Genomic DNA, 25,920 nt, shown 5'->3' with positions numbered 1-25,920 from the left:
AGCCCATTGTCTTCATTTACTTTCATCTGAACCTTCAAAAAACTATTCCCCGCCTTTGTTTCGGTTAACAGAGGTTCTACTGCAATTCTATGGAATAAACTGTAGGTTGTTTTCGGTGGTAAGCGTTTTGTGTGTAAATTTCAAAGTAAAGACAAAGCAAAGTCATCTCCGTACAGGCCATGAAGGTTCTACTCCATCAAGTGCCGAGGTTACGGATAGTGGTACTCATTTTTGGTGTTGGCTGAGCGAACCTCAGGGCCATGTGCACCTTCGAAGTGGAAATCTCGTTTCTTAAATTTCACGACTTCCCGACGGGGATTCGAACCCACGTCTGCCTTTACCGCCTCGGCCAGGCAGCCCCTAATTTCGAAGTAAATGTTTCAAGTACAGTATTGGAAATACGTACCCACTCTTAGTCCCGTTTCTTAATACGGGGTCGCGGGACGAGGTGAGATGATTTTATATGGCATATTTTTACTGCCGAACGCCGTTCCTGACGCCAGTGAGATGAAGATGAAATGAATAATGGTAAATGGTAAGGATGTGGAAGGAATCGGCTGTGGCGTACAAATAGGAACTGTCCCGACATTTGCCTGGAAGTGAAAATGGGAAATCACAGAAAACCATTCTCAGGACAGCCGACGGTGGGGTTCGAACCCACGCCCCTCTATAGACGTTATGCGTTAACACACGTGACCGCTCTGCTCGGCGTTGCAGGTATTGTTAAGTGAAACTAATAGTTCGTTCCTTGTAGAGACAACGAAAACAATATCAGAATGCGAGACTTAATATGTCAGTTCCACTACCTCGTTGTGTTCCTTTTCAAAAGTAGGATTGTCAAAACATTATTCGTCAGGATGGAACACGGACTAATAATAAGCATTTGCCATCTTGCGACCATATCTACCGTCCAATTGCAGAATACTGGAATTTTACTGACCTTTCGGAATTCGGTCGCCGATCTTTAAACCTAGCATTATTATTATTATTATTATTAATAATAATAATAATAATAATAATAATAATAATAATAATAATTTAATATAGAAGAAACACCTTTTACGATGATAACACATCCTCTGCCATTAAGCAAAACTTTTCTGAGGAAATGAGTTTTATGTCATCATATCAGAGAACCTCTGAAGTAGGACATGCATGTAAGATGTTGAACCGCAGTGTATGATGACGCCATGGTCAAACCACATGACTAGTCATCCCTCTAAAAATATATGATGAGAAAGATTAATTTGAATGTCCAAGCATCTCCATATGTTTCGTCTTTCATTATCACTACACAAGCAAAATACAATTTTCATGAAAGTATGTTCCTTGTCCGGTTCCATGGCTAAATGGTTAGCGTGGTGGCCTTTGGTCGCAGGGGTCGATTCCCGGCAGGGTCGGAAATTTTAACCATAATTGGTAAATTCTCCTGGCACAGGGGCTGGGTGCATGTGTCGTCATCATCATCATTATTATTATTATTATTATTATTATTATTATTATTATTATTATTATTATTATTATTATTATTATTTCATCCGCAAGTCGCCTACGGGAGTCAAATCAAAAGACCAGCATCTGGCGAACCGAACTTGTCCTCGGAAACTCCCGGCACTAAAAGCCATACGCCATTTCATTTCCTTTCATTTCAGTGGGTTCCTTTTATCGGCTTGTTTTCCATAATTCATCATGTTCAGCGCCTACTTTTCTCCTATTTTATGTTGTTTTATTCAAAAACTGTTGAGGGCAGTGATGACCATCTGATACTCTAACATGCGCTCAGCGTTGCACTAGTGCAGCGTGCGAGAGCAGAACACATGGAAGGTCAGCAGTGTCCGTCAGGTGTTTGATAGGGCTGGCCTGATGTGGTGTGGCGCCTCGTTTACAACAGTCCGAACAGTGTAGTCTGAAACGTAGGCGTTACTTTGTTTATATCATTCTTCTTTAGGCATTGGAGTCATGGCTGAAAACGTTGCGCACTTAATTCACCTCCGATATTGGGTACATTTAAAAAAGTAAATGGTGCCAGAAGTCCAAGACCAGCTCGTAAACATGAGTGCATGTGACTATTGTAATCAGTGACGTTTCTTGAGCCAGAAGTGCAAGCGTTGTTATAGATGAAATAAATGGATTAAATATAAGCCCTCACATTTCACCTCCCCCCCACCATTTCTTTTACCAGCTTATTCACATCACGAAATGAATTAATGTAATAGAAAGCCATGGAGAAAAAGAGAAAGGCTACAGATAATTACGATTTTCTTTCAAATGTGACATACATACTTTGGCCATTTAAGTCACTTCACCATTGTAACATTTTATATACTGTAATAATATTATATGCCTTTGCTGGCCGGATGTAGTGTTTGCAGTGCACTATGTTTTCTTGTATAGGTTAGAATAAATTTACTTTCACTGACCTGTCTGTCTCATCCTTGGCTTTGACAATATGAAAGTGACTGAGGTATGAGCATTGCTAGTAATACTATTCATTATGCAGCCAGCCCCTGTCATGAATGGTGTGAAAATATCGCTCATGGGGTCAGCTGGTTCATGCATTTCAGTGGGCTTGGCAGACTGATATGTAATAGCAACTTCTGTCCCAGTGAGGAAAGCAACAGGAATCTATCTCACTCATTTCCCTAGTAAGCCTCCTCTGTTACACCTAGGCTATCTATGACAGCTGTTGGTGGAGCTGTGGAGGATCAAACCAGTCTTTGGACTGAATACCCAACATACCACATACAATAATATAATATTGCAAAAGTAAAGTACAGAAAATTAACAAACCACCGTCGGCAGCCCTAAAAATGGCTGAGCATGGCCGGCTACTGACAATCACTTGTTTTTTTTTAATCACTATAAGAAAGTAACGAAAAACTAGTGTTTAATAATTGGTTTACTATGCTTTCACTGCCCATATTAAAACATTTAAACCTCCGATTTAGTTGCGTAAGCAATAATACACTCGCGCAGGACTCGAAAACAAAAATCAACACAAAGCGTTGGAAACTGAAACAACGCCTTGGTCAGGTTTAGCGAGCACGAGGCAAGGAGCGATTCCAGTGAGTGAAGCTACCGGATTATTGGAAACAGAACCAACGCCTTGGACTGGCAGACTAGCAGACGGTTGCGAACGGTGCTAAGAGTAACGGCAGTATATGGAGTGGAACAACGAACGGTAATGAAAGAGAAACGCACTGTAATGTTACATTGCATTTAAATAAGTCAAGTAAAGTAATGTATTATTTTTCTTCCGATTTTATCTGGGCGTTGACACAAAACTTTCACGCCCTGAGAAAACTCCACTGTTTGTAATACCGGGTATGTCTGGAGTTACTCTTATATGGTATAGTTTATTCTGGTATGTGATTAAATATATTGTAAACATTAATGAAACGATTTAATTTGTCTACTTAATTAAGTAATTAAAATATGTTTATACATATATTCAAAGTATTATATTGTAAAAGTGAGACTATGTAGTAAATTGCATTATGATGTGCCCACTTAGTAACAGATACAATTATTTAGAAAGTCATATAACTAAAAATAGATTAGAAAAACAAAGTCGTCTCCGTACAAGCAGTGAAGGCCCTTGGAGGGGTGGAAGGTAAAGGCTTTGGGGTAGAGTGGTTAGCTCTACGCCCGGCCACTTTTGCTCCCAGAAATTAACTTGGTATTCATTTTTGGTGTAGGCTGAGTGAACTTCAGGGCCATGTGCACTCCGGAAGTGAAAATCTCGTTTCTTAATTTTTTCGACTTCCTGAGGGGTAATCGAACCCAGGTCCTTACCACCTCGGTCAGGCAGCCCCTACTAAAAATAGATGAGGAAAATAAATAAATAACAGAATCCATGAGAAAATGATCGGTTAAATGTTACGATACAGTAACTAGCCGCCGCCGACTGGATTCCAACACACTGCTCACTCATATTTTCTCTCGAGTGTACACGCTGTTTAGTAAGAGCAGTTTATCCGTGGTTTAGGACGAAGTTTCTTAACCTGGATTCCATGGAGCGCAGGGGTCCGTGGGTAGGCTACAGAGGGTCGTGAACGTCAAATAGAAATTTTTACATTTATATTCACTGTAATTTTAACACGAACAGCAAAAGGATACATGAGAAATGTTATTTTTTGCACTACATAGTAATAAACAATAATAAAGCGTCACAGTTGAACAGCTATGGGTATTCTGATTCCGTTTGCTAATACAAGCGTTTGCGAGGCTTGTTTCTAGCAGAACAAGAAGTTGAAATCTATTGGATATGCCGGGCTGCGGGCCTTGACCTGCCAACTTGGCAGGTTCGATTCTGACTCAGCTCGGTGGTATTTGAAAGTGTTCAAATATGTCAGCCTCGTGTTGGTAGAGTTACTGGCACGTAAAATAACTCCTGTGAGACTAAATTCCGGCACCTCGGTGTCTCCGAAAACCGTAAAAATGTAGTAAAAACAATTATTATTATTATTATTATTATTATTATTATTATTATTATTATTATTATTATTGTTATTATTATTATTATTATTATTATTATTATACTGGATGTCAAAAATGACAAGCATGCTGCCTTGTCAAATACCACTCCCCAATTTCAACTTATTCATGCCATACAACAACAACATCGTTCTCATCGAAATGGACTTTAAAGCTGAAGTAAACAGTGAGTTATTTCCTTTCGTTCAATTTGCTTGATGATTGTGTTTTCGTTTTCCTTGTGGGGTGGTCATTAATGATTGCGTGACAAAGACTGAAGAATATAATTTTTGTTCAAGTTGTTTACTTTATTCATACATTTCTTTATGTTACGCTGTAATGACGTGATGCGTTTCCAATAAATCTAAGTACTTTCATTACCTGCAAAGTTGAGTTTATGTGCTTATTTTCATTTTTAATGGAAGTGGTCCGTAGGTGTCACCAGATTTTCAGTGACACAAAAGCTTTAAGTATTTCTGGTTTAGAGTGCTATAAAAAATTCTCAAGACCTATTTTGGTAGCCTGATGATTCTGCAGAACTCGCATAGATAATGCACATTTGAGCAAAAATCAATTCCTCATCTATCATAAGTAGGTCCTCCTGATGTTTCACTCGTTAAAATAGAAACAGCTCTAAATGTAGGATTTTTATTGATGATATTTTGTCATGTTGCCAGGAGAGAGCGATATTGAATGGACGGAGTGCAGTGAGGCTGCCGGACAGGCGAGTGGGAATCGTCCGCTCTCCCGTCGCGTCTGCTCAGGCATTCAGACTACCGTATCAGAATGCTTTTCCTTGGCAATAATTCGTTAATTTGGAATTACATTCATTTTAATGAAGGGACCTGCCAGAATACTATTTTGCTTATATTAACCTCGCCGGGCTGAGTGGCTCAGACGGTTAAGGCGCTGGCCTTCTAACCCCAACTTGGCAGGTTCGATCCTGGCTCAGTCCGGTGGTATTTGAAGGTGCTCAAATACGACAGCCTTGTGTCGGTAGATTTACTGGCACGTAAAAGAACTCCTGCGGGACTTAATTCCGGCACCTCGGCATCTCCGAAGACCGTAAAAGCAGTTAGTGGGATGTCAAACAATTATTATTATTATTATATTAACCTCATTTTTTTCATTTTTATTAGCTGATACGCAAATGAAATTGGCATACTTAAGTGGGGAATGTCTTTACTTTCCTTCAAAATATCACTTTACCGGGCGAGTTGGCCGTGCGGTTAGGGTCGCGCAGCTGTGAGGTTGCATCCGGGAGATAGTGGGTTCGAACCCCACTGTCGGCAGCCCTGAAAATGGTTTTCCGTGGTTTCCCATTTTCACACCAGGCAAATGCTGGGGCTGTACCCCAAGTAAGGCCACGGCCACTTCCTTCCCACTCCAAGGCCTTTCCTGTCCCATCGTCGCCATAAGACCTATTTGTGTCGGTGCGACGTAAAGCAAATATCACTTTGGTAAAAGAAAATACAGGGTAAAGGGAGGTACGTTTCTTGATACAGGTAAGTTCGTGATAAATCTTTGAATAAGTATCATGAACTTCCCTATTGCAGACTATACCAGTAATATTAAAAGAAACGTTTTGACAGATAGGGCTGGAGGTAATTGCACGGTGTTGTCACATTCCTTCATTTCTTTCCCTTTGCCTTCGCTTCTGGCTCACTTGTTCGTTCGTTCAGACCGCTGTGTTGTGTCGTACATAACTCAGAAGTGAAAGGTTTGGCAACTCCAAGCAACACGAGCTGGCCAGCAGGCTTTTCTCCATGGCAACCGGAATGGATCCTCCTTCTTTTCCATAGCAACCATACCCCTACTCCTTTTCCCCCACCCAGATAGGCAATAAACGTACCTCTCTCTAAGAACGCATCGTTCATTATTACGCCTGTAGGCATTTCAACTCTACTACTAATGTCCTGAGTTCCTCAACAGATGTCTCTAGCTACTTACGTTTGTTTTCATCGCGCTCTAGCGAACACATGATACCGGTTTGTGGAAATGAATTCCATCTGTGAAACATTCTTAAACCATGATGAACATGAACAGCCTGTTTCCAGTCATTCGACCCGGTCAGGAATGAAATGGATGAACCCCCATCTCCCGTCGCACTCCTCTGGGGCAATGATTAATGACTGACAGATAAATGAAATGATATTGGAGAGTGTTGCTGGAATGAAAGATGACAGGGAAAACCGGAGTACCCGGAGAAAAACCTATCCCGCCTCCGCTTTGTGCAACGCAAATCTCACATGGAGTGACTGCGATTTGAACCACGGAACTCAGCAGTTAGAGGCCGATGCGCTGCCGCCTGAGCCACGGAGGCTTTCCTTAAACCAGGATAAGTGCGTGCATGTATCAATGTAGCCGTGGCGTAGTACTTTCATTATCCCTTGGACTTGTACAAGGAAGAGTCCCGGTAGTTAGTGTTGAAGAAAGAAACTTTTTATATTTTTTATTTAGCATATTGTCCGAGGACATGTGCGGCTCGCCTGGTGCAGATCTTTCTACGAGGGCTGTGAATAAAGTAGCGGCAACGTAGTTCAGACACTCGCAGGAGATCGGGCAAGCTCAAATGACGATACAAAACTATCGTTGCTTGTTGTAGCGTGGTACCGGTACTTCCCCGAGTTCTGCACTGAGTACTTACGACGTAAGACGTATATTTATTTCAATTTTCTTACTAGTCCTTTTGAAAATGATTTTATAATTCGGTATTGTGATTATGATGAATTGAATTAATACTATTATCAAGTAGAAAGTCAGTAGAGTGGAATGATTCTGCGCGGGAATACTGGAACAACCGCTTTAAGAAAGCGACTGGATATCACACAGTAAAATGATAAAAAAAAGAATTACGTCGTACGTTATATTATTATTTACGAATCCAAAATCCTGATTTCTTTCAGACAGAAACTTGGCAATCCTGCTGTCTGACTATCTACTTGTATTCGTGTTTTATGGAGTAATTTATTGTCCAAGGCTCTGTGCCGTTTTTTTAATGGTTTTGCTTTTTGTTAAGTCTCATGCTATTTGTGTATCAGAACAGTGTGTACCGCATGGCCTGTGTTTTATGTTGTGTGTGTCTATAGCTTATGTTTTGCTCATGCTGCCTGTTGCCTGCTTGGCCTGCTAATATGTGCAATTTTTTTTTTCCTTTTGTGGATTATGTTTTATCATCGTTGCCATCCGTGCAAACTGCAAATCCTGGCTCTCCATTATTTGCCCCTAGGAATGACCTCAAGATTCTGCGTTGTCATGTGAGTGCATGTTTTTATTTTCATTAGATTAGATATATTTGTGTAGGTATGCTGGATAGAAACTTAGCATGTGATATGGAACTTAGCAGTGGGAGAATGCACCAAGAGAGAAAAAAACCCTTGTGTGAGAGTATTTAGAATTCAGCGTTCAAAATGTTGACGCTGGTGACGTTGGTCAATTATTTAGTGTGCTTGTGCTGAGATTATGGACAAAATCGGTACAAAAGAATTTTGATGACTGAAAATTCCATTAAATCGGGAAAACTCTGGACTGTTGTTGGATACAGTAGGGAGGGATAAATAATAGCCTATGTACAAATATAAAAATATATCATAAGTCTATTGTCACCGGAACACGATTTAGCACACCAGTCATATTATTCTGTGTTAATACATCCCAATAGGTTCAATTATTTTCAGAATACCATTAGTATACAGAAGTCATAAGAACCACAATTACCTACTGAAGTTCTTCAAGTTATACTTCTATAATAAGGTTGATTTAATCAATATTTTAAATCGGTTATTTCATTAGACCGTTGTGTGTTAATGAGGGGAAATATCCTCTCCACATTGGCATGATGCTAGGAATGTAGAAATAAAGCTCGGCTAATTTCAGTACAGGTAGTTCTGAAATTTGCTCAGGAGACATGAGTGATTGAAAAATGACAAAAATGACACACACTTTATATCACATTGTTTATTTTTGTATCTGTCAACTTTCTCTGCATCTAATTCTTACTGCATGTATCGTTTCAAGGATACTGATGAGTTAAATAATAATGTCCCTCATTGTAGATACATTCGACAGACATTTTGGTGGGAAAACCTTGCTTAAAAGATTAGTGTCACGTCCAACATCATGGTTTTTTTTGTTGTGATAAACGGTAAATTGGAAAATGTAATATTATGACTGGCTCGACTATTCACACAGTAAACTCTAAAATCGGGATTTTTAAAACTATTTTTATAGATGTCGAAATTGACCTGATAGTCACTAAATGACGTTAACACTAAATACTTGCATTTTGGTAGTCGAGCTGGGGCAGTACAATCTTATTAGTATTATAAAAATGTTGATAAGTTTTAAGATAATTTCACTTTTTGTTTCCCTTGCTCTGCGATTGGAAGCCTATTTCCTAAACTACTTTTGCTTCTCTTCACTGCTAAGTTTATTAATGTGCCTGCATGCTTAATTTTATTTCCATTTGGGAAGCATAATTGTTACTGTTATTGTGTAGATTACATTAATTTATTAAATATTGATCTGCATAGATTTAAATGGCAAATGAAGTCCTCATGGACCATTAGCATGATTTATATTAACTTAGTTGGGACTAATAATCAGAATGAAAGAATAAATGTGGTTTGTTGTGTGAATTATCATATCCTTCCTCTGTTTGGTAAGGTTTAGAAACAATATCCTTGGGAGAACCTTTTGCTTCAAATTTGGCTGTCACTACTAAGAAATAGTTACATTTATGAACTTAAAAACCAAATGGGCCCTCCAGATTTTATAAATCAATATAGTCATCACATTTGATGTGTGACAAAGTAAGTGTGAATTGATTTATTCTCTTTACTATTTATTTCTTGTAATGTGGTATTTATTAGTAATATTAATTAATGGTACCTAATTTCATCCATTACCATTATAAACTGCAGCAGTGACAGCAGATTTCTCTCTCTTAGTCCAGTGCATAATATAACAGCATATTAAAAATAAATTGTTTGTCTCTTCGGTACATGTGCACGAATAATCATTCTGTTTAGAATTACTTTGTGTGTGGAACAATAATGCTTCCCAATAATAGATTACATATTACTGCTATTGTGTGTGTGTTAAAGCATGCATTTTTATTGAGAAATATAGAGGGATTTCAAACTGAAAGAAGTGTCAATTGATCTGGAAGGAAGTCTAATGGCCTGTGAATAGAATCATTCTCACGTTCTAAATCTAGGGAACTGGGGTAAGTAGCTCAGATAGTAGAGCGCTAGCCTCCTGAGCCCAACTTAGCAGGTTCGATCCTGGCTCTGTCCGTTGTGACTGCAGATTTACTGGTATGTAAAATAACTCATGTGGGACAAAATTACGGCATCTCGGCGTCTCTGGAAACCATAAACGTAGTTAGTGGGACGTAAAAATCAACGATATTAAATCTAGGGATATCGTCTAGCAGAATGAATGGGTGAACTATTTTTATTATACCTCTCATCTTTCAGCGAGTTAATTTGCTGCTGTGTAGCAGCTATTATGGTACTGTTCATGTATATAATTTGGCACGTACCTATGACAGAGGCAATTTTGGAAGTACAGTAATTAAATAAAATTAATTACCAAAATTATAAGTTGTAATTTGCTTTACATCGCAACGACACAGGTAAGACTTATGGCGACGATGAGATAGGAAAGGGCTTCTTCCTTTTAGTGTTGAACTCAAAGATCTTTTGCTACCATGTGTTTTCCTTCATCCCCACCTAGTTATACCTGCTCCCTTCACAAAGTTGCAGGTCCTCCTCATTGGGTCTTCTTGGATGTTTCTTCTCTCTTCACCAGGTAATCCCAGTATGGAGATTCTGATTCTTCCCAGTGCCTCACATTCAAAGAGTATGTGTTCAGTTGATTCTTCTGCATCATTACATTTCCTACATACATTGCCTCTTATTACTCCAATTCTATGTAGGTGCTTTTTAAGATGGCAGTGTCCAGTCAGCAGTCCTACTAACCATCTTATATTTTCTCTGCTGAGTTCCAGCAGTTCCTTAGTATGCTTCTTGTTTGGGCTCTTTATTAGTTCTTTCACAAGCCTGCATCCTGGAGCATTTTTCCAGTTTTCCATTTGTTTCTTTTGTACCCACTTACCTATGTAAAGTGGGGCTTGTCTATAAGAGATGGCACATACTGGTTTTGGACCCACAAAAGATGTTTCTGACCCTTTTCTTGCCAGTTTATCTGCTTTTTCATTACCTTCTATGCCTGCATGCCCCGGTACCCATATTATTTTAACAATATTATACTCTGAGAGCTTCAAGAGTATTGTATGACAATACCAAACAATTTTCGATGTAACCCAGACAGCTTCAAGTGCCTTAATGGCTGCTTGGCTATCTGTAAATATGAAAATGTAGGAAAGGGCTAGGAGTGGGAAGGAAGCGATGGCCTTAAGGTGCAGCCCCGGCATTTGCCTGGTGTTAAAATGGGACACCATGGAAAACCATCTTCAGGTCTGCGGACAGTGGGGTTTGAACCCACTATTTCCTGCATGCAAGCAGAAAGCTACATGACCAAAACCGCACAGCCACTTTCTCTGTAAATTATAAGCTACCTCAGTGGATGAGTGATAGAGAGTCTAACTCATGATCTCAAGTTTATGGATTCAATTTCACCTGAGGTAGTCACTTTTTGAAGAGTAGTCAAAAAATCTAGGCACTCCATGTTGCTGTTGTTGGTACTCTGATGGCACATTTGGTGTCAACTGACAAAATTAAAATGCATTCATCCACAGGAACTACCTATTTGAATTCCAAGTAAGTACGATCAGAATATCAAAAAGCTGCTAAGATGATACTGCTTAAGAAGATCTACAGCTCAGTGACTGAGGCTATATAATAATTATATTTTTTAAACTGAAATCATAACAATTTTATGACTTTTAGTAGCAAGGACGCCCATGGGGGGGGGGGCCGGGCCCCCCTCTAGCTCTCAGGGAAAGGCAAAAATCTAATGTAGTCAGGTGTTTTTATTTTAAGAAAATGATTTAAAAGTAGGTATTATTTAGAAGTTGTAGTACCGTGCCCCCACCCCCTGTACCCCCCCCCCCAACAGGCAGCGGATACCATGGGTGTTATTCTACTGCGGAAAACAGGTCGCCATTCATTTTCCAAAATTTTAAAAATACTACATACCCCCAGGTCAAGGCCCCCCTCTACAAACTGTCATATGGGCGCCCATGTTTAGTAGTACAGTACAGTACATCTGTGGACATTTGTTTAATTCATTTTCACCTGACAGCATTGTATAGTTAAAGCATATACAGTTGCATCAAAATTCAATGGCAAAACTTAAGGAATGGGTTCCTCATATAGAGAGCAGAAAAATATGGATATGTCATTATTGGCCTGGAAATGTAATTGCAGAGTTATCTGACCTTTGTTTGATTCCCTATCAATTGTTTACCTACAGTAGTTGTTACTTAAATGTTTTCAAAGAAATTGGAAATTTATCGAACATTTCCCTTGATAATTTATTCCAATCCCTTACTCCTCTTCCAGTAAATGAATATTTGCCTCGATCTGTCCACTTGAATTCCAACTTTATATTATGATCTTTCCTATCTCTGGACATACTTTCCCTGAAATTTTATCTTTGGGGTCACGTGAAGTCTGTTGTGTATTCAACTGTTGTTGATGATGAATCAATTCAGTCATCAATGACCTGCATTTAGGGCTGTTGCCCAGGTGGCAGATTCCCTAGCAATTGTTTACCTAGTTTCTTTTTGAACATTTTCGAAGAACATGGAAATTTATCAAACGTTTCCCTTGATAATTTTCCAAGCCCTACTCCTCATTCTATAAATAAATATTTGTCTTAATCTGTCCTCTTGAATTCCAGCTTTTAAAAGCTTTGCTCAAGCTTATTCATCTACTAATGTCATTCCATGCCATCACTCCGCTGACAGCTTGAAACATACCACATAGTCGAGCATCGGGTCTTCCCAGCCCAAACTTTTTCGTAACACTACGCCTTTGTCGGAAATCACCCCATGTGCGCATTGTGGTTGCCTATTAGACAGTACACACTACACCAGACATTTTTGATCGTGTTCAGCATTCAATATGAAGAAGAGTTGAGGCCTTTATTCAGGCAGAGGAGGTCAATTTGAACACTTCATCTGATACATGAACTGGGTATTCCAGTCGTATTCAGTGTAACATTGCAACAGTGTTCGGAAGGTTAGATTGCATTAATGTTACTAAAGGTCGGGTAACTTTGCAATTATGCATTTCTAGATCTATGTCATGATACTTTTTTTTTTTTTCCTTCTCTCTGTACGAGGAGCCCATTTCTAGGTTTTGTTGTTGAATTTTGATTCACCCTGTATAAATGACTCTTAAGGAATAAAGCTTTTGTCAGTCACCAAACCTAATGCTTGTATATCAATAGTCATTATTCACTGTTGACATACTGTACTCCAAAGTCACAGGAACATTTGTATTAGATGAAACTAACTTTTGTAGGTCAGTGTTGTGAGAGACGAGAATGTGTTGAAGACACTTATCTTTACTTACCACTTTTCCAGGTCACTGGACATTATATCTCGATATGTAAGAAATACTGTAGTACACTTAGCCTACTGAATGCATGTTGCTCAAATTTGCTAGTTTGCCCCTCTGAAGATGCACGTGTATATTATTGTATATGTAGCTCTTTAAGGACGAACATTTTTGCATCTTTTGTGTGCTGTTTATTAAATCAAACCTACATACTTAATTTTCATATTCCATGAGTTTGGAAACAATTTTTGTTGGTTCATTCAGATTGAAATTGTGATTCATAATATTAATTTCTTTACATTAATGTTAAATTTTGGTTCCTCATCTTGTAAAAAGTAGAATTCTGTTGTAATTTTGTTAAATGAATTTAAGGAAGCGTACTACCTACACACTCATAAATCAAAGTATTGTGCCTCAGTACAGTTCTATGAAATGACAGTAGGCCTGTATTGTTTAGCTGTGCTCTCTTATAATTTGAATTTAGTACACCAATTGCAGATTTTTAAGGGCTTGAAATGAGTTGAGACGAGAGGATAGTTCTTACTGAGTTGGTTGTTTTGAAAGATGAAATTATATATGTAAAGTCCATTGATCATTGCTATAAGAGTAAACTTTAAAGGATTGATAAAGAAATAAAAAGACATGAAGCATAAAATCCTCCCAAAACACTTTAGTCTGGAAGTTAATAAAAATCCACTGTTTCATTTCATGGTTGAGTGAGTACGTGTTGTTAGGAGACAAATGCAAAGAACTGCTCTCCTTGTTGCTTGTAAATTCTAGATGAGGAGGCTGTAGACCAATCATCAGATTAGTGATAATGTAAATGATGATGATGATGATGATGATGATTATTATTATTATTATTATTATTGTTAACATGTTTTGATATTTACAGATCACCATACTTGATCCTTACAGGAGACTTAGTAACTCGTATTATAATGATACTTAATGTAGTAATTTATGTTTTCTTCTCTTTTCCAGGAGCACATTCGTATCCACAGTGGAGAGAAGCCTTTTGAATGTGCAAATTGTGGAAAGCGTTTCTCGCACTCGGGTTCTTACTCCAGTCATATGACTTCCAAGAAGTGTCTCGTCATGAACCTCAAAGTGGGCAGAGGCAGAGGACCCAACGCCTTGCTGGACAAGTGTCCATCACAACAACATCGTATACCAGGAGGGAAGCGTGGCATGAACAACAACATTACAAACAGCAGCAACAATAACAACAACGCATTTGCTCCGATACTTCCAAAATACAGCGATGCAGCCGCCGCCGCTTTTTTGTCGGCTGTAACTCCGAGAGTACCAGGTGCCTATCCCCCGGCTTCACCTCATCCTGCTCCTAGTTTGCATCCTTTCTACATGGCGGCTGCTCCTACCATGCATCTAAGCCCTCATCCTCCCTCAGGAATGAACCCGTATAAGCTTCCTCAGTCTCTAAGTCACCTGCTAGAGCACTTCACCACAGCTCCAACTCATTCTCACTTGACTGTAGCAGAAGAGGAGAGAAAGCTGGAGGAGGCATCAGTGGAACAGGAGAGCAGTAAAAGCATAGATTTTGATACAGTTGCAACGAATTTGAAAAAGGAATGCGAAGGAGAAGAAGATGAGCACAACAAAGAGAAGAAGGACGATGAGGCAATGAAGAAGGATGACTGTATGGTAGTGGAGGAAGCAGAAGAGAAAGAAGACAGTGAAAGGTGCAGATCTCCTGCTAATAGAACGTCACCAGATCTCGAAAGTAATAGTGGTGACCTAGAAGCTGTAAAAAGAATTTTAGAAACAGTAAATGCTACAGTAACAAAACAGCTTTTGGAAGCAAATATGCAGAAATTGTCTTCAACATCGTCAGGTAGTGACTGCCATAGCATTGCCAGTGCTGCTTCACCGTCAGCAGTAGGTAGTGGTTTAGAGACTGTGGGTGAGGGCCAGAAGGCACCAAGTGATGACTTGAATTCAGATACCTGTAAATATTGTCAGAAGAAGTTCACAAGTAAAATTGAACTCCATCAGCACGAACGTTACTTGTGCGACCAGCAGCATGACCGGAAGAGCGAGGGCCTAGCTGCCAAACTGGAAGAGGCTGTCACGGTGAAGACAGAAGAAATGTCTCTCAATGGTGGTTTCAGTGGGAGTGAAGAGGAAGACTGTGAAGGAAGAGGCTCGAGTAAAGATCTAGTTACGGAGGAGGAAGAACTCGAAGGTGACTCCATGACCACCAGCGACCAAGTATCTGAAGATGGCCGTAAAGTTCGTGTCCGGTCACTGATAGCAGATGAGCAGCTGGCAATACTAAAAGGTCATTACAGCATAAACCCTCGACCCAAAAAAGATGAACTTTCTCGAATTGCTGAAAAAATCGGTTTTCCAGTTCGTGTCGTTCAAGTGTGGTTTCAGAACACAAGGGCCAGGGACCGAAGAGAAGGTCGTCTTGTACACGTTCCGTACCTCCCCCTCAATTCAGTCCCTCTAGTATCAATGCAAGGAGTAGCAAATTTACCATCTGCGCCTATCGTGCCTTCAACTCAGCCGTCACAGCTTCATATTCAGGCTATTAGTTTAGGATCATATTCATCAGGGTCCTCACCACTTTGTCCCAGTACTAGTGCAGAACAACCCCTAGATCTCTCCACCAAGAAATCACAACATTCGTTGGCCTCAACTCCATCCAGTTCCCCTTTAAGGCCAGCCTCTGCTACTGCTCAGTCGGATTCTGGTGAAGAAGGAGGTGGAGCCATGAATCTAAGCCGGAAGTCTTCTTCGTCGCGAAGCCCTACGCCAGGCGGTATAGCAAATACAACTTTGCGTCAATTCCTTCCGTTCCAACAGACCCACTATCCGCATTCCTCTTGTTCATCGTCGTCTGTAGCAGAATTCCGTCGCACCCCTTCTCCTTTATCCTCCCTTAACATACATCATCACACCCACGAAGGACTGAGCAACGGAATGAGCACCGGGAGCAGACTAGCACGGATACTTGCCCAGCCACCAGTGGCCTCCCACCGCCTCGTAGCTGGACTCACAAATGGGACAAACGGTGGTGTTGGACTCGTGCCTATGGATCGACTAATGTATGGTGCTGATATGCATGCCTCACACTCTCCCATGCCTATGTTTGCACTTGCACATCACGAGAATGGCCGGGCATGTAGTTCCAGTCCCAGCTCGGATAAACGTTCATGGAAACAGGTATGTACCCCACAAGAATTTTTCTATTAATGATATCAGTAGAGGGGTGCCTCTTAAAAACTTGGACTCCATAGCTTTCAGTTTCTATCTGAGATTTGTGTCTGTGAGCAGTAAAGATTTAAGATTTATGCTCATTTGATAGCATCAACATTTAGCGGTTATCAGATTAATTTTTAAACATCTTCTGAAGTTATTTCAAAATCCAACCACCACACATTTAGAGGACAAGAAGCTAGGAAGTAATACGCATACTAGTAGGATAAGTAAAATTATAGAACAGAGTGGGAAGAGCAAAAAAAAAAAAAGCAGAAACAAGGACAAACATGAAAACACTTAAGGACAAACACTGTCTCCACATGTTCATACACTGCCTTGTTCAAATAGATGGGCTCTCTCCTCATTAGTCAGAGGGTGGGTTTCAACACTCACCAAGGAGCCCAGATCTTAATTCTTATGCTTTCCAGCTTGATCAGAGGGTGGGTTTCAACACTCACTGAGGAGTGCAGATCTTCATTATTGATGTGGGATGTGTGGGATAAGAAGAAAGTTGGATAAAGACAGGAAAAGGGAAGAGACAGAAGAGAAAAATTCATATGTGTGGTAAAGGAATAGGAACATAAGACAAACACTGAAGGAGGAAAGGATTCAACAGGTCATTTATGAAACACATTAATAAGAAATTATAGCTGCCTCTGTGGATCAGTGGTAGAGTGTCGGCCTCCGGATCCCAAGATAGCGGGTTCAAACCCGGCAGAGGTAGTCGGATTTTTGAAGGGCGGAAAAAAGTCCACTTGACACTCCATGCCGTACGATGTCGGCATGTAAAAGATCTCTGGTGACACATTTGGTGTTTACCCGACAAAATTCATTAAATCTCAGCCATAGACGCCCAAGAGAGTTTCGGTTTACGCGGTCTGCCACCTAGAGTAAAACGGAACTTCGAAATTGATGAGCAGACAGCCAGATGGCGTCAAATTGAAATGTCTGCACACGGTAGCTGAGGCCATACGATTATTATTATTATTATTATTATTATTATTATTATTATTATTATTATTATTATTATTATTATAAGAAATTAAAATGAAGGTCCACCTATTCGATATCATTTATATTGTACGATCATTTCTGAAAAGATTGCTCAAATTATATTACATTTTGTATGTGAACTTGACCCTTGTAAAATTTGTTTCAGGAAAGAGGAGACTTCAATTTCTTATTTCCAGATATTTAAGGTTCTTTTTCTTTCTAGGGTTATGTCGATGGAGGTGACACGACAGATGAAGCGGATGACTCTGTCATTGGAGGTGTATCACACGACATGGACCACGCAATGGGTGATGACGATGCAACCTCACCATCGAAACGTCACAAACTAGCCTTGGCATTGGCCATCAGTAAAGGAGCACTACCCCCTCTACCTGGGCTGGATGGGGAGCCTGAAGGCCAGTTCATTTGTGACCAGTGTGACAAAGCATTCTCAAAGCAGAGTTCACTGGCACGACACAAATATGAACATTCAGGTACTAAAAAAAATGCACACAGTGTCTAAGAATAAATTAAGTAAACTCCAAATGAACTTTCTGCTTTGGGCTACAAATCAAACTGTACTGATTCCTTTTACTCACATCCCCCAGGCTGAGTAGCTCAGTTGGTAGAGTGGATGAAACTGTTCAGTAAATATTAAAATAAATATGATGACTAGATTAAAGCCTCTTATATTTTATGAGAGTAAAAAAAGCTGAGCTTTCACCAAATTACATTCAGCTTCATCAGGGCATGTGAAGGTTTGCTTCTGACAGTGATAATAGAAATTCTTCAAAGAACATAGGAGTCACGACCATATAATCCATGGCCCTCTACTAACTGGACTCAGGGATCGTCATGCTGTGCTGCAGTGGTTGTGAAGGAAGTTGAACTTGAGGCCATTATCAAATACATGGAGACCTGTACTCCAGAAATACCTGCATAACACCACCATGGAATAGCAGGACGCACTCCGGAAACTGTCGACAGAACACCACCATGGAATAGCACGACGCACTCCAGAAACTGTCGACAGAGGGCAGTGAATCAGTAACTTTCTTCCCAACCACCACAGCACAGCACAGAAGTCTAGGTTAAATAGTGTACACGTTGTGAGTAAGATTGTATGAAATTGCATAGCTCTTAACGTTACCCTAGAAACGCAATGGGGAAGTCACCAAACATCTTTTCTTTACATGAAGACTGGGTTAGAGAATTGTCACTTTAATGGTCGGCCCTCTTGCCTACTATCAGTCACAATCAAGTTGGAGAATTTTCATTATAATGACAGACTCTCGCTTGCCACCTGCCTTTTTAAAACCTCAGAAAGACTGCTTTAGTGGTTTTCCCAACTGAACAACATAGGTCATTACAATGATGCCAGTAGGAATGTTCGCAACACACGCAACCAGCCAACCGAGGCCCGCATTGGATCGAGAATCTTCACTTTTAACATCGTCAGCACACAATTCTGGTCACAAGATCCACTCGCTCCAGTATAATATGGACATGACATCATATTTTATGAAAATAGTTTTCATATATATTATCTATTGACTTAGTGTCATTTTTATGCTCACAGAGTAATACCAACCATTCTTTTACCGCATTGCACTCAGCATACAGTTCTCTGCATATGTTGTGGCTACCAATGCCACACAAAGCACCCAAATCTATAAATTTTAAGAGTGTCAAAGACTTTGAACTTGTTTTTCTGCGAGGCTCCTCAGCCTCAGGTTTTTATTTGTCACCAACAAGTTGTCAAACTTGTACAAATTACACATTCAAACCTGGACATTTAGCATTAATATGCTTTGTATTTTAACTTATTATAGACAGTTTTAATTATTAGGGTCAATTTTGTGTGTTTTAACTTTAATATGTATCTTTGTATAATGACCCTAATTGGCTGATGATGACGTCCATGGATGTTGAAACCGGTACCATAAATACACGAGGTTGTAATTTTAACCAACAATACACCTTGTATTGAAAAGGTGGATCTTGTTCAGTCTAATTCATTGCTTTGTTACTCATTCCTGGTTACTTAGTCGAGCATCTTGTCTTCTCTCTCCCAAGTCTTCCCAGCCCAAACTTTGCAATATTTTTGTAACGCTACTCCTTTGTCGGAAATCACCCAGAACAAATCTAGTTGCTTTTCTTTGGATTTTTTCCAGTTCTTGAATCAAGTAATCCTGTAATCAAATAATACTGGTGTTAGAAATTCTTGTTAACAGAAAGTTCCTTCTAGCAATAGTTTTATGACTGTATGTGGCTAAATCATCATTTAATATACATCCTTTTTTTTTCCAGGTCAGAGGCCTCACAAATGTGATGTGTGCAACAAGGCATTCAAGCACAAACACCACCTCACTGAACATAAACGTCTCCACAGTGGGGAGAAACCTTTTCAGTGTTCCAAGTGTCTTAAACGTTTCTCTCATTCCGGGTCATACAGCCAGCACATGAACCACCGCTACTCCTACTGCAAGCCATATAGAGAGTAGCTAGTGCCTGAGAAATGGCAAGCTTGGGTCTCCTGTGATTAAAAATCTAGTGAATTGCATGGATGGCACATCACCTGTTTCTTCAAATTTTATTTTGTGCAGTGCAATATGCATCATGTTCTAGAGGTAACTGTAACTGATATTTTTTATTTTTTATTATGCAGCCAGTACTGTTGTGTTGAAAAGTGAAAGCTCTTCAGTTGTTGCATTTGGGTAGTATATATTTTCTTATTTTTCTGTAAAAACCAGAACTGAATTTCATTTTATAAGGATGGACATATGAATTTGATTATATTTGAGTTGGGCATTTAAATTATACTTCCATGTCTTGTCTAAGCAGCTCACCAGAATATCATTTGTGAAGTTACCAGCAGTGAAATGTAGAATTAATTCTGTATACTCTCTTTAGTTTGTTATATTTCATCTCAGGCTTTGTAAATATATGAAAAAAAGAGATTTTGACAGTGCAGTGTCAAAGACGTATTGGATGGCAAGAAATGGTGCTAATGCATGTCAACTATTATCAGTAATTACATACAAAATTCTCATTTTGTTGTATGGCTGTTAACAATTCAACATTTTGTGTAGAAGAATCAGTTTCACACTTATCTGTTCATATAAGGAACACAAGGTGTTTCACTGTAAATGATATTCCTTTAATATCAGTAGACTCAAATTTTTCAACCCTTATTGTAGGAGGTTTATAAGACAATACTTCAACATGAGATACTTTGGTGTATGAAAATGTGAGAAATTTTGTGTCATGCATGGCTGATGATCAGTACTTTGACTTGAGATGCTAATACAATCTTTACCAGTACAGTTGTACTTGTACCAAATAACATTATAATGGAAATTTATATTTGAGATTTATCTCAAATTCTGTTTATAGTACTTTGCTGGAAATGGTATTATGAATTATTTATAAAATGCAGAAATGATCTCTTGCAAAATCTCACTCATTAAGCCTTGTCCTGTGCTGATCAGCAGTGAAATGTAGTGATAATATTTGGAACATGAATGTGTTTTGGTCGGCCATATATATGAAAGGAAAGGAAGGAAGGAAGGAAGGAAGGAAGGAAGGAAGGAAGGAAGGAAGGAAGGAAGGAAGGAAGGAAGGAAGGAGAAACTGTTAACATCCAACCCTCCAATTTTCAGATGATTGCTTTTAACCTTTCCACATTATCTATTTTTCCTGATTCTATTTTTAATAAGACCTTAGCCTAATGTAAACACCCATTTTATTACAATTCTACCTAGCTTCCATGTATGTAATCCTGCCATATTTTAAAGTGGGTCAGGAAGTACTTGTCAAAATAAAGCATTTACCCATCAACCTTTTGAAAATAAAATTCAGTAATCATTAGTTAGGAGTGCAGAGAAGTCACTCCCTGTTTTTGAATTTAAATTTAACCAAGATTTGATGTGTATAAAATTAACATTGAAATTTATTCATGAGATCAGGCACTGTGGTAAATAAGTGAGTAATACTTCATTCTCCATATAATTTCCTAAATGGTAAAAATTCTGGTCACTAATTTGACATCATCTTATGAATTCAGGTAGGAGATATTGAACTCCTTCTCACACAGTTCTTCCAACTTTATGAAAGCATTTCAATCGTAACGAATGATGATTAATTCTGGTATGCAATAAAGTGCCTGGAACTTCTGTAATACTTACTATGAATTATAGCAACCTGTGAGAAAGCTATGTGATGCATCTGCTTTAATGCCTAAAGAGGAGGGTCATGTTGCATAGTGATAGACAATGGTTCCGGAGTATTTGTGAATAGGTATTGTATTTGCTCTTACAAGCAGGCCAGAGGGGGGCGTGTCCATCATGAAGTGGGCCCTATGCGTGTGAAATTTTAAAAAGGGATTCCAAAGCATATCATCCACAAGGCAAACAGTGTCATTGTTATTATACTCATTTGCGATTTGGCTGCTACCTTTTCTAAGGTTTTAGTCCATGTGCTCCTTGCATCCGTCACTGGGTTAGAAGTAAGGTACCCCTGTGGATCAGTGATAGAGTGTTGGCCTCTGGATCTCAAGATCTCAGGTTCAAACCCAGCAGAGGTAGTTAGATTTTTGAAAGGTTGTAAAAAGTCCATTCGACACTCCATGTCATACGATGTCAGCATGTAAAAGATTTCTGGCGACACATTTGATATTTACTTGACAAAATTAATTAAATGGTAATGCTTGCTTGTTGTTTTAAGGGGCGTAACACCTAGGTCATTGGCCCCAAAAATCTCAGCCATAGTTTGTCCAACGGAGATCCTGTGGAGTAAACCAGAGTCGAAATTGATGCACAGGCAGTCAAAATGGTATGAAATTAAAATGCTGGCTCACGGCAGCAACAAAGAATTTGGAAAGTTATTGAACATCTCCCTTGGTAAATTATTCATTCGCTAACTCCCCTTCCTTTAAATGAATATTTGCTCCAATTTATCCTCTAGAATTCCAACTTTATCTTCACATTGTGATCTTTGATCTTTCCTACTTTTTAAAACACCACTCAAACTTATTCGTCTACTAATGCCATTCCACACCATCTCTCCACTGACAGCTCAGAACATACCACTTATATTTAAAATATTTATCAATTAATTTATTGAAAACCACCTATTCAATACTTTTAAAGTCTTTAAGACAATGATACAATCATTATATTAAAGTTTAAACATATGGTACATGTTTCACCTGTCACTGCATGCATCATCAGCCATAAATTCTAAACTCCAAGTCAGAGCTCTGAGTGGGTGCTATACTAAAACTATTCTCAATAATTATTATTTCTTTTTTATTATAACAATTTGCACTGATGAACAAGAACATCATGGTCATATTGGGAGTGAACTGGCCGATCATGTCTTAAAGTTCTAATGGAACATCCAATGGAGATAATACAAAGATATCAACTCTCATAATGCCGTTACTGAGACAGCAAATGAAGTCAAGTGGAAATCAAAACATCTACACATTCTTTCAGCATATATAGGAGATTAAGAAGTACTCAAACTATTCTTAAAAACTAATTTTTACACTTGCAACATACAACTTATTCGAGTAACTTGTCTCCTTTTATTATTATTATTATTATCATCATCATCGTCGTCTACGATGGATGAGCAACCTTTTACAGAGTAATGTATCTGTTTACCGAAATCTACATTCTAGTACGGTATTCTGTTTTCAAAAACTTACTTGAAAAAAAAAAAAAAAAAAAAAACGGGCAGTGTTCCAGCACAGAGCCTTTCTCAGAGCTATTACATCTCACCAAATAATAATGACCCTCTGCTTCCAGCTCATAGGCAGCTCATCCTGCTGAGAGCTAAGGTGCAGTTCATACTCAAAGTTTGTTATTTTTTATTTCTGATTTTTACAAGCTTTCTTGTTCTTTTATGTCAAAATTATTTTGCCCCATTAGTTTGTTGATGTTTCTAGACTGAGGGACTCAGATGATAGTAGTCCTGGCCTCCTGAGTCGAAGTTGATGAGTTTGATTCCAGTTCAGTCTGGTGCTCAAATGCACCAGCCTTGTTCTGATAGAATTCAGATACTTCCAAAAACCTAAAAGTAGTTAGTGAGACGTAACACCCAAAACATTATTTTGCTTATTTTATGAACATCTTATAAATTCACCAAGCATTATATATGTTATTTCAAGAATTGGAGAATGAAGTTAAATTATTGATTGATTGATTGATTGATTGACTGATTGATTGATTGATTGATTTTATATTGACTAATTTAATATCGAGGTCGTTAGCTAGATTTGGACATGCAGCTGTACTTCAGGCAGATTTCTGTAAATGCCCAGAGACTTGAATATTCAGGTTTAGTTTGTCCTCTTATCACTGTCTGTCTGTCTGTCTGTTAGGTCATCAGCCCAGAGACTGGTTGGATCCTCAAATAGCACCACCAAAGGCTATGCAGTTATAGGAAAACCACAAAAACCAATGGCAGGCCCAAAATGAGATATATTGTTCTGTATTCTTTCAACACCCTCGCTCCCTTAGAGGAGTATGGTCGTTTAAGCATGCCGTCTTCTATGGTCTGTAGAGGAGTAAAGTCCTTTAGCACTCGTTCACTGCAGCACGCTCTGATATGCTTGTGTTTTTTGAGACCGGAAGAGTTCTGCCCAGAATTTTATTTTTCTTCCAGTAGATGACTCGAGTGACATCTTTTCTTGACACTGTACAACCCTCCCTTTGTGTTCTTTTACTCGTTGTTTACAAGCCTATTTTGGTACTTCTCAAACTGATCGAAATCGCAAGCAATGGTGGTTGTGTAGTAGGCAAAGCTTCAAATGAGTAAATTTTATAGTAATAAGAGTGATTTCAGAAGAAGAAATATGTTATATTTTGCACAATAACTGATAACTTCAGATAATGAAAGTAAATGTGATCATGTGGGCAGTTAAAGCGCTGGAAGGGTGAATAATAATCTGGACAGGAACAACGACTGAGTTTCCTTTCTGTCTTCCATCAGCTCCAATATTTGACGTACGTATGGGTGTAAATAGAAACAGAAAGGAAAATGACGTTATGTCTTTTGTAAATATTTTTTTCAGTAATGATTTCCTTAATATGCACCTAATGTAGAACTCAGCAGTCAAGTAGGCGGCTTTTTAAAAATGGCTGGGTCACAGCTGTGGCAAGCTGCTCAGGCACCTGGAACTCAGCAGTCAAGTAGGTGGCTTTTTAAAAATGGCTGGGTCACAGCTGTGGCAAGCTGCTCAGGCACCTGGTAGCAAAAGTGGATGAGGCTAAACTTATTTTCTACACCATGTGCTTGGCTCCCATGGATACTCTGTCAGGCATAAATTACTATCAGTGAGAGACAAAAGGACTTCTGTACTAAGATATAATTTATGACTGACAAATTTTATATCCGTTTCCTGTTCATCTGTTGAACCTCAAGCAGGAACTCAAAGCACAAATTATGGATGCTGTATTTTCAACAAAAAATATGTCCAATAACTGTAAATGCATTATTTGGAATATAAATATATTTCAGAGAAATCAAGTACAATTCCTGACCCAGAAAAGTAATTTAATGGAAATGGGTATTAAAACATTCATCATAAATACTAGTAGTTCTTCAAGTTTATATTTAGACTTGATAGATTTCTCCATTTATTCTTATGCAATTATACCCTAATCCTTAACAGCATTTCTTCCTATTTGAATGTTTCAAACCCTTTTAATCAAATATAAACTATACATACATTTCAACTTTCTCCCTTACTAGTTCTCTTTAAAATTGTTCTTGTGAACTATGTAGTGCATAGACCTAAGTATGAGGATTGGTTAGTGATTTAGAAAGAGGTTTCTTAACCATACATCCATCCAAATCATTTGATCTTGGTTTGTTCTGAACTTACAGTAAGAATATTATTTTGGTTGAGTGACTGTGTATCATCTCTTCTACCCAATTTTTCACGGAGAGGTATAAAGAAAAACAAGTCTTATATGTAGAATAGTCATTTCAGAAAATATGACCATATTTTCCTCACTTTATATTGTATATAAAAAGTATATATATAGAGAGAATGGATATGTGAATAGTATAATATGGTACCTGTACAATGAATCTAAATCTTTACTTGCCTAATTGGAGAAATAGTTTATGAGAGTAAAAGAAACAAGCATTTCTTTCTAACAGGCATCAGGAATTTACAGTAAAACCTGTCCTCAGCGGAAACCCAAAGGAATGTAAAGTTTTTCTGCTGTATGCAGGATTTCGTTTCATAAAGTTGGTTAAGAAATTAAATAACACAAGCACATACATCCATTATATAAGCTAGCAGTAGATTTATATGATTTTGTGTGATAGTAGATACAGTAATGACACTAATCACACACTTATATACACTAGTCCATCAGAACTAACCCAGATCTGTTCTTGCTTATAACCTCCTCACAGTGCACAGTTGTACAGTACTGTACGTACGCTTATTTAATACACATGACATGTTTTATACAAATAACACCAATAGTAATATGGTATAGCACTGTCATTTTCTTCTTTCAGCAATCCAGAATTATACACTGGACACAATTATCTTCGGTAGCACAGTTCTCAATTAAAATATGGGCATGGGAATTAATGTAAAAAATGTTTGCATCATTTTTGTTAGCGGAAAAGACTGAATGTCCTTTATGGCTGATAGGACATGTCA

At 38.6% G+C, this 25,920-nt stretch overlaps 1 protein-coding gene across 1 annotated transcript in view; it reads left to right on the top strand.

The window, feature by feature from the left end:
• The window catches only part of zfh1 (Zn finger homeodomain 1), a 106,892-nt gene extending 85,833 nt beyond the window's left edge, over nucleotides 1–21,059 (top strand). The window contains exons 4-6 of the mRNA XM_067138799.2: nucleotides 13,992–16,199; nucleotides 17,452–17,722; nucleotides 19,539–21,059. Coding sequence (XP_066994900.2) covers nucleotides 13,992–16,199; nucleotides 17,452–17,722; nucleotides 19,539–19,732 — 2,673 coding nt within the window. The 3' untranslated portion in view covers nucleotides 19,733–21,059. The remainder of the gene's footprint in view (nucleotides 1–13,991; nucleotides 16,200–17,451; nucleotides 17,723–19,538) is intronic.
• The last annotated feature ends 4,861 nt before the right edge of the window (nucleotides 21,060–25,920 follow it).

The sequence above is a fragment of the Anabrus simplex genome, chromosome 1 (genome assembly GCF_040414725.1).
Source record: "Anabrus simplex isolate iqAnaSimp1 chromosome 1, ASM4041472v1, whole genome shotgun sequence".
Lineage (NCBI taxonomy): Eukaryota > Metazoa > Arthropoda > Insecta > Orthoptera > Tettigoniidae > Anabrus > Anabrus simplex.
This window is presented reverse-complemented; position numbering and strand designations above follow the sequence as displayed.